Here is a 12,500-nt window from a genome sequence, read left to right as displayed (position 1 = left end):
TTACTCATTACAAAAATTATACGCTCCTTTTGTCTCATATTTTGTTATTATTAGCAGATATTATTATATTTCTTGTTCTATATTATGTTTCCTCCCTGGGGGAAAGATCACTGAAACCTACAATTTCCGCTCACTCACATTTCTTCAACGACTGACTGATGCTGATTGGTCTCTTTGTGGGGTTTTCCCCATTTCCTTTTTTCGTCTTAAAATAGCAAAAAAATTAAGATTTTTTTTTGTAAAGATAAAAAGAACATGAGCTTTTAATTAGCGCAACTTTTGTTAAAATGTGTTCAAGGCGTTTTACAAGGGGTCCAAACAAAACATAAGGCAAATTTCAATTTTTTTTCACGACAAAGACAACGCTGTTACCGGCCGGGTACTCATTTTTCACCTGAGTGGGGGGAAAGAATGCGAGTAAAGAGCCTCGTCCAAGGACTTAACGCTACGCCGCCCATATCGGTCTCGAAAAAATTATCATGTGTAAAGCTATTTCTATGTGACTTTTCTTTTTTTTTTTTTCCCTGGGAAAACGACGAATATCTGACATTTCAAGTAGCCATCTCAGCGTGGCGTAGCCGTATGCTCTTTTCTTTCTTTTCGCCCGTAATTTACATTTTTGTAATCTATATTATACCGTCCGCGGACCTGAAGCAAACACTAAGAAAGGATGTCATCTGAAGCTCATTCATTCAATCTTGATTTTTATCAATCTTACAGACTCACTCATTCAATCTTGATTTTTATCAATCTTACAGACATTCATTCAATCTTGATTGCTATCCATCTTACAGACATTCATTCAATCTTGATTGCTATCCATCTTACAGACATTCATACAATCTTGATTGCTATCCATCTTACAGACATTCATTCAATCTTGATTGCTATCCATCTTACAGACATTCATTCAATCTTGATTTTATCCATCTTACAGACACTATATTCACTTACAATCTCACGTGCTACATCTCTTTTCATCTTTGCCATTTACACTTGAACAGTTTACCTTCGCATCCAATCTTATTTTCACATCTTACAGATTCATTCATTGATGCATCATCTTACGTTTAACATTCTCAATCCTCTGATGTATCCATTACAGACATCATACATCTGATTGCTATCATCTTACAGACATCTTCACTATGCATCCACTTACGACATTCATTCAATCTGATGCATCCATCTTTCAGACATCATCAATTATTTATCCATCTTCAGACCCCCTTCAATCTGATTTTGTCAATCTACACATTCATTCATCTGATTCTTCATTACAGACATCTCAATCTGTTATCACTACAGACCATATTCATCTATTGTCATCTACACTCATCATCCAATCTTGAGTTCTATTCATTTCATTCATTCAGTCATGTTTTTTTTTTTCCATCTTACAGGCAAGAGGAACATCCGGCACTACAACCGCAATGCTGCCTACGAACAGGAACTTCACAGGGAGGCAAACAGGCAGACGGTGGTCAGGGCTAAGCGTCAGGCCAGCAACAGGGCCAGAGAAAGACTTCAGCAGCAGCAACACCGGGAACATTTGCAGGTAGGGGTGGGTGGGTGGGTGGGTGGATGGATAGGTGGCTGGTTGGCTGGGTGGGTGGATTGGTTGGTGGGTGGGTGGGTGGATGGATAGGTGGGTGGGTGGTGGATTGTTGTGGGTGGTGGTGTATGGATAGGTGGGTGGGTGGGGATGAAGGGTGGATGGATGGGATGGATGGGTGGGTGGATTGGTGTGTGGGTGGGTGGGTGATGGGTGGATGGATAGGTGGATGGATATGGTGGATTGGTTGGTGGATGGATGGTGGATGATGGTGGATGGATAGGTGGATGGATGGGTGGATTGGTTGGTGGATGGATGGGTGGATGGATAGGTGGATGGATTGGTGGATGGATGGGTGGATGGATAGGTGGATTGGTGGATGGGTGGATGGTGGGTGGATGGATAGGTGGATGGATGGATGGGTGGATTGGTTGGTGGATGGATGGATGGATGGATGGATGGATGGGTGGATGGATGGGTGGATTGGTTGGTGGATGGATGGATGGATGGATGGATGGGTGGATGGATGGGTGGATTGGTTGGTGGATGGATGGATGGATGGATGGATGGGTTGATGGATGGTGGATTGGTTGGTGGATGGATGGATGGATGGTGGATGGATGGATGGATGATGGTGGATGGTTGGTGATGGATGGGTGGATGGATGGTGGATGGATGGGTGGATTGATGGGTGGATAGGTGGATGGATGGATGGATGGGTGGTGGATGGATGGATGGATGGTGGATGGATGGGTGGGTGGGTGGATGGATAGGTGGAAGGATGGATGGATAGGTGGATGGATAGGTGGAAAGGTGGATGGATGGATGGGTGGGTGAGATGGTGGGTGGGTGGATGGATGGGTGGATGGATGGGTGGATTGATGGTGGATAGGTGGATGTGTGGGTGGGTGGATGGATGGATGGGTGGATGGATGGGTGGGTGGGTGGATGGATAGGTGGAAGGATGGATGGATAGGTGGATGGATGGTGGATGGATAGGTGGAAAGGTGGATGGATGGATGGGTGGGTGGGTGGATGGATGGATGGATGGGTGGGTGGATGGAGGATGGATGGATGGATGGTGGGTGGTGGTGATGTGGTGGATGGATGTGGGGTGGTGAGGAGTGGAGTGGATGGATGGGTGGATGGATGGTGGTGTGGTGGATGGATGGGTGGATGGATGGGTGGGTGGGATGGATGGATGGTGGGATGGATGGGTGGGTGGGTGATGGATGGGTGGATGGGTGGGTGGGTTGGATGGATGGTGGGTGGTGGATGGATGGGTGGAAGGTGGGTGGATGGATGGGGTGGGATGGATGGTGGATGGTGGGTGGATGGATGGGTGGATGGATGGGTGGGTGGGTGGATGGATGGGTGGATGGATGGGTGGATTGGTTGGTGGTGGGTGGGTGGTGGATGGGTGGTGATGATGGATGGTGGATGGATGGATGGATGGGTGGATGGATGGGTGGGGTGGTGGATGGGTGGATGGATGGGTGGTGGATGGTGGATGGATGGTGGGTGGGATGGGTGATGGATGGATGGTGGATGGATGGATGGGTGGGTGGTGGTGGTGGGTGGATGGATGGGTGGATGGATGGATGGATGGATGTGATGGATGATGGATGGATGGATGGATGGATGGATGGATGGATGGATGGATGGATGGATGATGGATGGATGGGTGGTGGGATGGATGGTGGGTGGTGGATGGATGGGTGGATGGTTGGTGGGTGGTGTGTGGTGGATGGATGGGTGGATGGATGGATGGATGGATGGATGGGTGGTGGATGGATGGGTGGGTGGTGGATGGATGGGTGGATGGATGGGTGATTGGTTGTGGGTGGGTGGGTGGGTCGATGGGGGGATGGATGGTGGATGGGTGGATGGATGGGTGGATTGGTTGGTGAGTGGGTGGGTGGGTCGATGGGTGGGTGGATGGGTGGATGGGTGGATTGGTTGGTGGATGGATGGGTGGGTCGATGGGTGGATGGATGGGTGGGGGGATGGATGGATAGATGGATGGATGGGTGGATGGATGGGTGGATGGATAGGTGGATGGATGTTTGGATTGGTAGGTGGGTGGGTGGCTGGATGGGTGGATGGATGATAGGTGGGTGGGTGGATGGATGGATGGATGAATGAATGAATGAATGAATGAATGAATGAATGAATGAATGAATGCATGCTGTAATCATTGTTCCCCCCCCCTCTCTCTCTCTCTCCTCTCTCTCTCTCTCTCTCTCTCTCTCTCTCTCTCTCTCTCTCTCTCTCTTTCCTCCCATATCGCGAGGGTAGTTTTAATCTGTTGATATTTGGAGGACGAGATTTCTGGTTAAATTTTATTTTTAAATAGGTGGGTTTTTTTTCCTAGTACTGCAATATTGTCTATACGTGCACACGACCAGCCATTGAGGATTATTTATCTACCTAGGATTAGAAGCGATTTAAATTTTATGGAAAGAAAGCTTAATTTTTTTGTTCTGATTTTTAAATTATGATAAAACCCAATCACATTAACTGGTCTATCTCTTTTTATAGAAGCTGAAAGGAAAGCTGACTTGGAGACAACTCATCTCTCTCTCTCTCCCTCTCTCTCTCTCTCTCTCTCTCTCTCTCTCTCTCTCTCTCTCTCCCTGTGTGTGTGTGTGTATATGTATATATATATATATATATATAAATATATATATATAATGGTATAGATTTATAGTGCGCCAAACATCCCTTCATCAGGAGGGCTCTGGGTGCATAACATAGATTAACTTAATCATGAAGCCCTAACACAGTACACGAACAACGCTAATTATACACATAATCAAAAGAAAGCCTGTCGGAATAAGAATGTCTTCAATCGACGCTTGAATTCCTCTAGTGAAGACGAAGAACGTATCTCCAGTGGTAGTAAATTCCACAACCTTGGACCAGAATGCTGAAAGGCGCGTTCACCAGCCTTCACTCGACAGCGGGTGTTTTCAGTTTGAGGTCGTTCGTTGATCGAAGCGATCGCTGTGGGTTATACCGTTCAACGAGGTTTGAGAGATATGCTGGTGACGAGCCCTCCAGGCATTTGAAAACGATAGTTGAAGATTTATATTTTATCCGCTGTCCACTGGCAGCCAATGCAGCTGCTGTAGTAATTCGGGAGCTGCAGTTTTTCTGTCTTTCTGTAGTACAACGCGGGCTGCCATGTTCTGTATTTTCTGGAGTTTGTTTATTTTGTCCTTTGTGAGACCAACAAACAGTGCATTGCAGTAGTCCATTTTCGGGAATATCAAAGATGTTACCAATTTGTTGCAAGTTTCCCTATTAATAAATGGTCTGATTGTTCTGATATTTCTTAGAATGCAGATAGCACTTGTTCTCACATTGTTAATATGTTTGTTCATAGACAGATCACTCTCTAAGGTGATGCCGAGATTTTTTGCTGATGTTGTGAGTTGTATTTTGTCATTATCGTTGATTGTCAGTGCCAGTGTAAATGGATCTGTCTTATTATTTGAACTAGCAATGAATAAGGCTTCAGTCTTGTCGCCATTTAATTTTAATCTATTTGCAGACATCCATCTCATCACATGGTTGATGCATTGTTCGTAAACATTTATCTTTGAAACAATATCGGATTGCAAACACATGCTATATATCTGGGTATCGTCGGCGTACATATGGTAAGCGAGAGAATGTTGCTCTAAGATTCTCACAACAGGGAAGTGTAAAGTACAAAAAGGACTGGACCTAAAACGGATCCTTGAGGTACACCAAAATGAAGGTCACGCTCTGACGAAGTTACTTCCCCAATTAAAACTGATTGAGTTCTTTGAGTAAGATATGATGCAAACCAGTTTAGAGCAGTGCCCGATATGCCGAAAGTAACTTGTAGCCTTCGAAGTAGTATGGCATGGTCGATGGTGTCAAAGGCCGCCGAAAGATCGAGAAGACTAAGGATGGTGGTTTTTCCTTGATCAATAATTTGCAGCAAGTCATTTGTGATTCTCATCAATGCTGTTTCTGTGCTATGATTTTGCCGATAGGCCGATTGAAAGCACTCATCGAGGTTATTATGTTTCACGTGACAAGAAAGTTGTTTTAGTACAATCTTTTCTAGAATTTTGGAAATGAATGGTAGATTTGATACAGGCCTAAAGTTTTTAAAATTATCACTGTCAAGTCCCGCTTTCTTCAACAATGGCTTCACCAATGCTTTCTTGAAGCTGTCTGGAACAACTCCCTCCCTTAATGATTGATTAATCAATTCAGTGATGTAAGGTGCAAGTTCATCAATACACTCCTTCAAAAGGGATGTTGGTAAAGGGTCAAGCCTACATGATTTGCTAGGACTAGAGAGAATCGTTTTCTTTGTGTCATTTATTGAAATTTCTTTGAAAGATGTTAAGGGTTCACCATAAAAAGAGGTATATTCTGCTTCTGTTTCGTCTGTGTCAAGTTCACTCCGTATCGTTGTTATTTTATTCATGAAATACTCTACAAAGCAGTCCGCGAGTTGCTTGTCGTCAGTGTGGTGTGGCAGGCTTGTTTTGATCTCTTTGCCTAGAAGCTTATTTGAGATTTTATAAAACTCCTTCGGACTTTTTATGTTATCAACTTTATCAAGATAGTAGATACGCTTTGCCTTAATTGTCACCTCTTTGAGTCTATGTTTGAATGATATGTAAGTTTCCTTATCAATTGTCAGGCCAGATTTTTTCCATTTCTTCTCCGCTTTTCTTTTCTCTTTCTTTATACGTTTTACCTCCAAATTGTACCATGGTGATTCTTTTCTGATGTTCACAGATCTTGTCGTGAGAGGTGCGTGCTTATCCATAACACTAATAACTGCTCTATCAAAATTGTCACCAGTCACTTCTTTCTCACAATGTGCAGTTAGAGAGTGAGAGAGGTCCGCTTTAAATAGTTCTATGTCAATTTTCTTCAAATCTCTCGAAACAACTATTTTTTTTGTTTTTGTGTCGTGTACTGTCCCCCCTCTGATGCCAAAAGATATTAAATGATGGTCTGAAATGCAAAGATCATCTACATTGATAGGTGTGGCTAGTTGCATGTCAACGCTGGTCAATACCCAGTCAATAATGTGTCCACACCGATGTGTCTTTTCATTGACATGCTTTGTCATGTGATGTGACGAAAGAAGTTTATTTATATTTCTTATATCCGGTGTGTCTCGATCAAAGTGTAAGTTGAAATCTCCAACAATAATATTTTTCTTTGACTTCATGTCAAGGCGAAGAAGGAAGTCCTCGAATTCATCAATAAATAGTGATGTTTTTAATCTATTTTTTGCACTGGGTGGTGGCCTATATATTGAATGAAGCTTGACTGAGTCATGTTTAAAATCAATGACCATTCCTACCGATTCGAATGCCGAAAAATTGTTGATATCATGATTAAATCTAATGGTCAAATTTGACCTATAGACCACTGCAATTCCTCCCCCTCTCCTTCCTTTTCTCGGAAATGACTGAGTTGTATGTGTGAGTGGTGTTAAATCCGACACAATTGCTTCATCCCCATTCTCCTTTAACCATGTTTCAATTATTATTAGAATGTCAATAGATCTCTCCTCAATCATATGTTTAATGTCTAATGTTTTATTGCGGCAAGACTGGCGTTTATTGTCGCCACTTTTAAAATTGGAAGTGATTTCTTTTCACTCATAAGTGGTATAATTGTCTGTGTGGTAGGTGGCCGTGGTGTTTTATTTTTAGGGGTGGGCCGATGGCCACACTGTGTTGGGATGGCCCTTTGTTTTCGTATCCCTCCTCGACTCAATCGATGTTTCGGTTCACTTGTTTCAACACGGTGTTTGTATTCGGTTTCATAATCACAACAATAATTATCACTTTCATGGTGTAAAATGTATTCAAGACAATCGTTGGTTTTCGTGAGACTTGTCATCGCGGTGGACTGTATGGTGACGTGTGTTTCATTTTCTAGATTCATAATACTGGGCATCGATGTTAGAGCACAGTGAACACTTGTAGTAAAATAAATAAACAACTTTGTTCATAAAATAAAACACTTGAAATTATCAAAATTTAGCATAAAATTCACGAATTATACACAAGTCCTTTGATAAAAATAATAAATAATTATATCACTCAGACGACTAAAACGTCACAATTCGATTGGTATAAAAATCCAGAATTGAAAATGTGAATAAACGCTAAAATAAATAGAAAACACAGAGCAATTTGAAACGTGTCAGCCTGCAAGGCGTGTTACAATATATATATATATATATATATATATATATATATATATATATATATATATATATATATATATAGAGAGAGAGAGAGAGAGAGAGAGAGAGAGAGAGAGAGAGAGAGAGAGAGATGAAAATAAATAATGCAAATCAAAAAATTCATCAACCCTTCCTGCTATTCCTAGCCTATCTCTCTGTGACATGAAGCTAATCCGCCCCCCACCCCCATGTCCCCACACCCGTGTCCCCACCCCCCTGTCCCCATCCCCCGTGTCCCCACCCCCCTGTCCCCACCCCCCGTGTCCCCACCCCCGTGTCCCCACCCCCCGTGTCCCCCCCCCCTGTCCCCACCCCCCTGTCCCCCCCCCCTCCCCCTTACCCATTCCAATAGCCAGCACACATTACAAACTAATGGCCTATACACTGTCGTACCTTTTTTTTCAGGACGGTGATGATATCGGCGACGACGACCACGAAACCGGTGCAGGGGAAGATGAAACCTGGGAAGCACCCGAAACCCGCGGAGCTCGCAAAGTGGGACAATCCTCCTACACTCACGGTCAAACCGGAGCTAACCACAAAAGCAGCCAACACCATCACGGCACCGTCGGGTGTAAGACGACTGGCGGTAACAGCAACAGCGGTGGCGGGAAAACGACTCCGTCGGCTGTCCCGGCTTCTAAACAGACGCCCGCCGCTGCTGCTGCTGCAGCCGTGGCGTCCACGTCCACTTCCTCTGGAAGGAAAGAGGATTACGAGTCGGACGTGGAGGACGTGCCCGAGGACCTCGCCGAGGAAATGGCTGCCGTGTCAGCCAAGGGACGAAGGAAGGCGAAAGGGAAGAACAAGCAGGGCAAGAGAGAGAAAGAGAGATCGGGAACTGCTGCTACAGCATCTGCTGTTGACGCTGACGGTCAGAACGTTGTCTCATCTCAAGAAGGACTAGCAGGGGTGAGTTTGACTTCGTGTTCACCAAATGTGGCTCAGCCAGTGACATCTATAGGTAGACGATGGTTATATAGAAAACAAAAACGAAAGGCCTTGTAGAGTGTATCGAGTTGAGGCTGTGTTCAGACCAGTACTGTAAGTAGACGATGGGCTCAGCGGTACGGTATTTGCTTCGTACCCGGAAGGTACCGAGTTCGCTCGCTCGCCGCTTCGCTGTGTGGCCTTGAGCAAGTCACCTCGCCCTAGCTCAATTTGCGGCTGACGGCTGGGTCATTCCAGTCTTCCTTGGAATAGACCCTAGAGAAAAATTTCCCATATGGGATGAATAAAGGGAATATTAAAATAAAAATTTGTATTGACTACCACGTCGTGTTGGAGTCCAGATAACTCGGTAGCGCACCAGCTTCACAACGCACAGGGACTGAAGTCGATCCCATGTGTAGTCAGATTTCATTCTGAGTCTCCCCCCCCCCCCAAGCAGTGATTGGGTAGCAGCTGGGTCTGTTAGATATGGCGGAAAGTACTTTGCAACAGAATAGCGTCCAAGCAATTGCTATTGTCTGTTTCACGCTATAGAATACCGGATAGCCTCCGATTTTCTCGAAAGACTTTTTATCAAGTTTGCATACAACCTCTCCAAAATTACTCTAGTATAGAACCTTCATAACCAACAAGCTTAAAACGACTGGATGAAAGTAACGAATACTTTTGATTGTTAGGCGTGACAAGTGTTTGTCTTTTAAATCTTGTTCTTTCTTTCTTTCTTTCTTGTACGACGTTATGGTCGTGTGATATGACACTTGGCTTTTAAAATGTAGCTCCTGGTTCGAGACCTGCTGTGGACGGTGCCAAGTTGAGTCCGTTGAAAGGCTGTTAACTCACATTCTCTCACAGTACTCATGTGTAAATGAGTACCAGTCAGGAACAGATTGCCTTTGTCACAAGAAAAAAAACACCCCCCTTCCAAGGAAAAAACAAACAAACAAGAAAAACAAAACAAACTTTTAGTAGCGTAATATAGGTGTCATGTCTTATTCTATGTGTTTACATTCTGCTGTTGATTTGTACCTCATGTAAAGCGCTTTGAGCACATTAAGTGGATACCTCGCTTTGTAAAAATTCAATTATAATTTCTAAATATTCAGATTTTTCTCTCTTACATTTATACAATTATTTAGTGTGTTGAAAATGTCAGGTGTGTCATGTGCTTATCCTCACACTGTGTCCATTCCCATTGACCACAGGACGATGAAGCCTTCTACCCAGCGTCATCTGACCAGGTCAGCACCAGTCCCAAGATTCCCATCGAGAACGTCCCCGCACCTGCTGACATCAAGAAACTGTCCATCAACAAGAATTCTGGCGAGACGCTTCTACACCGAGCAGCGCGTCTTGGCCATGAGGTACGTAAAACATAGTTCTGACTTGTTGTCGTGTAACTGCGCCCATCCATCCATTCATTTATCCATCCATCCATCCATCCATCCATCCATCCACCTATCCATCCATTCGTTCATTTATTCATCTATCCGTTCATCCAACCATCCATCCACCTATTCATTCGTTCATTTATCTATCTATCTATTCATGCATCCATCCATCCATCCATCCATCAATCCATCCACCGACCTATCTATCCATCCATTCGTTCATTTATCCATCTATCTATCTATCTATCCACCCACCCATCCATCCACCCATCCACCCATCCATCCATCCATCCATCCATCGATCCATCCATCCATCCATCCATCCAACAATCCATGCATCCACTCACCCATACATCATCCACCCATCCATCCATCCATCCATCCAACCATCCATCCATCCATCCAACAATCCATGCATCCACTCACCCATACATCATCCATCTCTATCCCCCATCCCCCCATAGGAAATCACACTGTACTGCCTCAAGACCCAAACAGTTCCTGTCAACGCCCGAGACAACGCAGGCTACACTCCCCTGCACGAGAGCTGTGTCCGGGGAAGTCTGATCGTGGCAAGGCATCTCATCTACTATGGGGCCGATGTTAACTGCTGCTCTCAAGATGGCATCAGGTGAGACAATGAACAGATAGATCATAGATCAGGCCAGAGAATCTTCCCCCTAAATGGCTGTTTATCTCCGCCCGTCCCTTTCACAATTCCTCCTTTTTCATTTTAAAAAAAAATGAATAAAAACCACAACCACTACATCAACATCCCTACCACCATTACTATTACAACCATCACCACATCATGTATGGTGGGTCTTGATCTATGTCCTGAAAAATTTCCTCCTTTTTTTGTGACCAGACATTCTCACCCCTGATAGATACCAACTAGACAACTAGTAGGTCAGGAAAAACAAAACAAAAAAAAAAAAATACCTCTAGCCCCGGGATCGATATCACTCTTTTTTTTTATAAGGCGAACGCTCTATCTACTGAGCTATCAGTGTCTCCAACAATAGACGTTGTGTATTTTCTTGAGCCCGGGAAAGAATAATGTGATTGTAAAAAGAAGAATAAGTGGTAAAATCCCGACGACGACGCGACAGACGGGTCGATAGCCCAAGCATTATCCCGCCATGTCAGCACCCATAAGGCGTCCTCTGACAGTTCCTGGCTGTTGGTATTATCATAATTATAATAATATGTAGGCTTTCTCTCTCTCTCTCTCTCTCTCTCTCTCTCTCTCTCTCTCTCTCTCTCTCTCTCTCTCTCTCTCTCTCTCTCTCTCTCTCGCCGCTCTCACTCTACAGCAACAGGTATGGTCCTCGGGATGGGGGTGGAGAGGGAGACAGACAGACAGAGAGAGAGAGAGAGAGAGAGAGAGAGAGAGAGGGAGAGAGAGAGAGAGAGAGAGAGAGAGGGGGGGAGGGAATAAGTAGGTAGGTAGGTAGATAAATAGATAAATAGATTTATAAAGAAAAGAATAGGTTGCTAGGTAGGAAGAGGAGAACAGAGAGAGAGAGAGAGAGAGAGAGAGAGAGAGAGAGAGAGAGAGAGAGAGAGAGTCTAATCTGATTTCGTTGTATTGATCCGGTATCCTATTTCCCAGACGTTTTCCAAGGTCGATATGCTTAGATGTGAGTAGGAGTACAGGATGTCGATGATGATGACAGTGATGATGATGATGATGATGATGATGATGATGATGATGATGATGATGATGATGATGATGATGATGAAGGTAATGATGATGGTGGTGATAATGAAAACCTCGTAGGGTGGGGGGGGGGGGGTGTAAACAGTACACGATTTGTACACAGTTAGTAATCCTGTCGGTGATGGATTGGTGTATGAATGCGGCAAGATGGATATGTGGATGTGTGGTTGGATGGATGGATGGATGGATAGATGGAATGGTGAATTGCTGGATGGATGGATGGATGGATAGATGGAATGGTGAATTGCTGGATGGATGGATGGATGGATAGATGGAATGGTGAATTGCTGGATGGATGGATGGATGGATAGATGGAATGGTGAATTGCTGGATGGATGGATGGATGGATAGATGGAATGGTGAATTGCTGGATGGATGGATGGATGGATAGATGGAATGGTGAATTGCTGGATGGATGGATGGATGGATAGATGGAATGGTGAATTGGTGGATGGATGGATTGATGGAATGGTGAATTGGTGGATGGATGCATGAATGGATAAGTGGATGTATGGATGGATGGATGGACGGACGGACGGATGGGGTGAATAGATAGATGGATTTATGGACGGGTATCGTAGATAGACAGATGATGGATGGCTATGGTAGATAGACAGATTAATA

The 12,500-nt window shown here is 44.2% G+C and overlaps 1 protein-coding gene across 1 annotated transcript in view; it reads left to right on the top strand.

Annotated features, from left to right (window-relative positions):
* The window catches only part of LOC144980835 (uncharacterized), a 41,719-nt gene that overhangs the window by 20,936 nt on the left and 8,283 nt on the right, over positions 1–12,500 (top strand). The window contains exons 4-7 of the mRNA XM_078928683.1: positions 1,404–1,558; positions 8,220–8,726; positions 9,968–10,126; positions 10,618–10,784. Coding sequence (XP_078784809.1) covers positions 1,404–1,558; positions 8,220–8,726; positions 9,968–10,126; positions 10,618–10,784 — 988 coding nt within the window. The remainder of the gene's footprint in view (positions 1–1,403; positions 1,559–8,219; positions 8,727–9,967; positions 10,127–10,617; positions 10,785–12,500) is intronic.

This window comes from Berghia stephanieae, chromosome 10 (assembly GCF_034508935.2).
Source record: "Berghia stephanieae isolate SIO BIC M18660-M18661 chromosome 10, UCSD_Bste_1.3, whole genome shotgun sequence".
Lineage (NCBI taxonomy): Eukaryota > Metazoa > Mollusca > Gastropoda > Nudibranchia > Aeolidiidae > Berghia > Berghia stephanieae.
The sequence above is the reverse complement of the archived record's forward strand: the minus strand, read 5'-3'. Positions and strand labels throughout refer to the sequence as shown.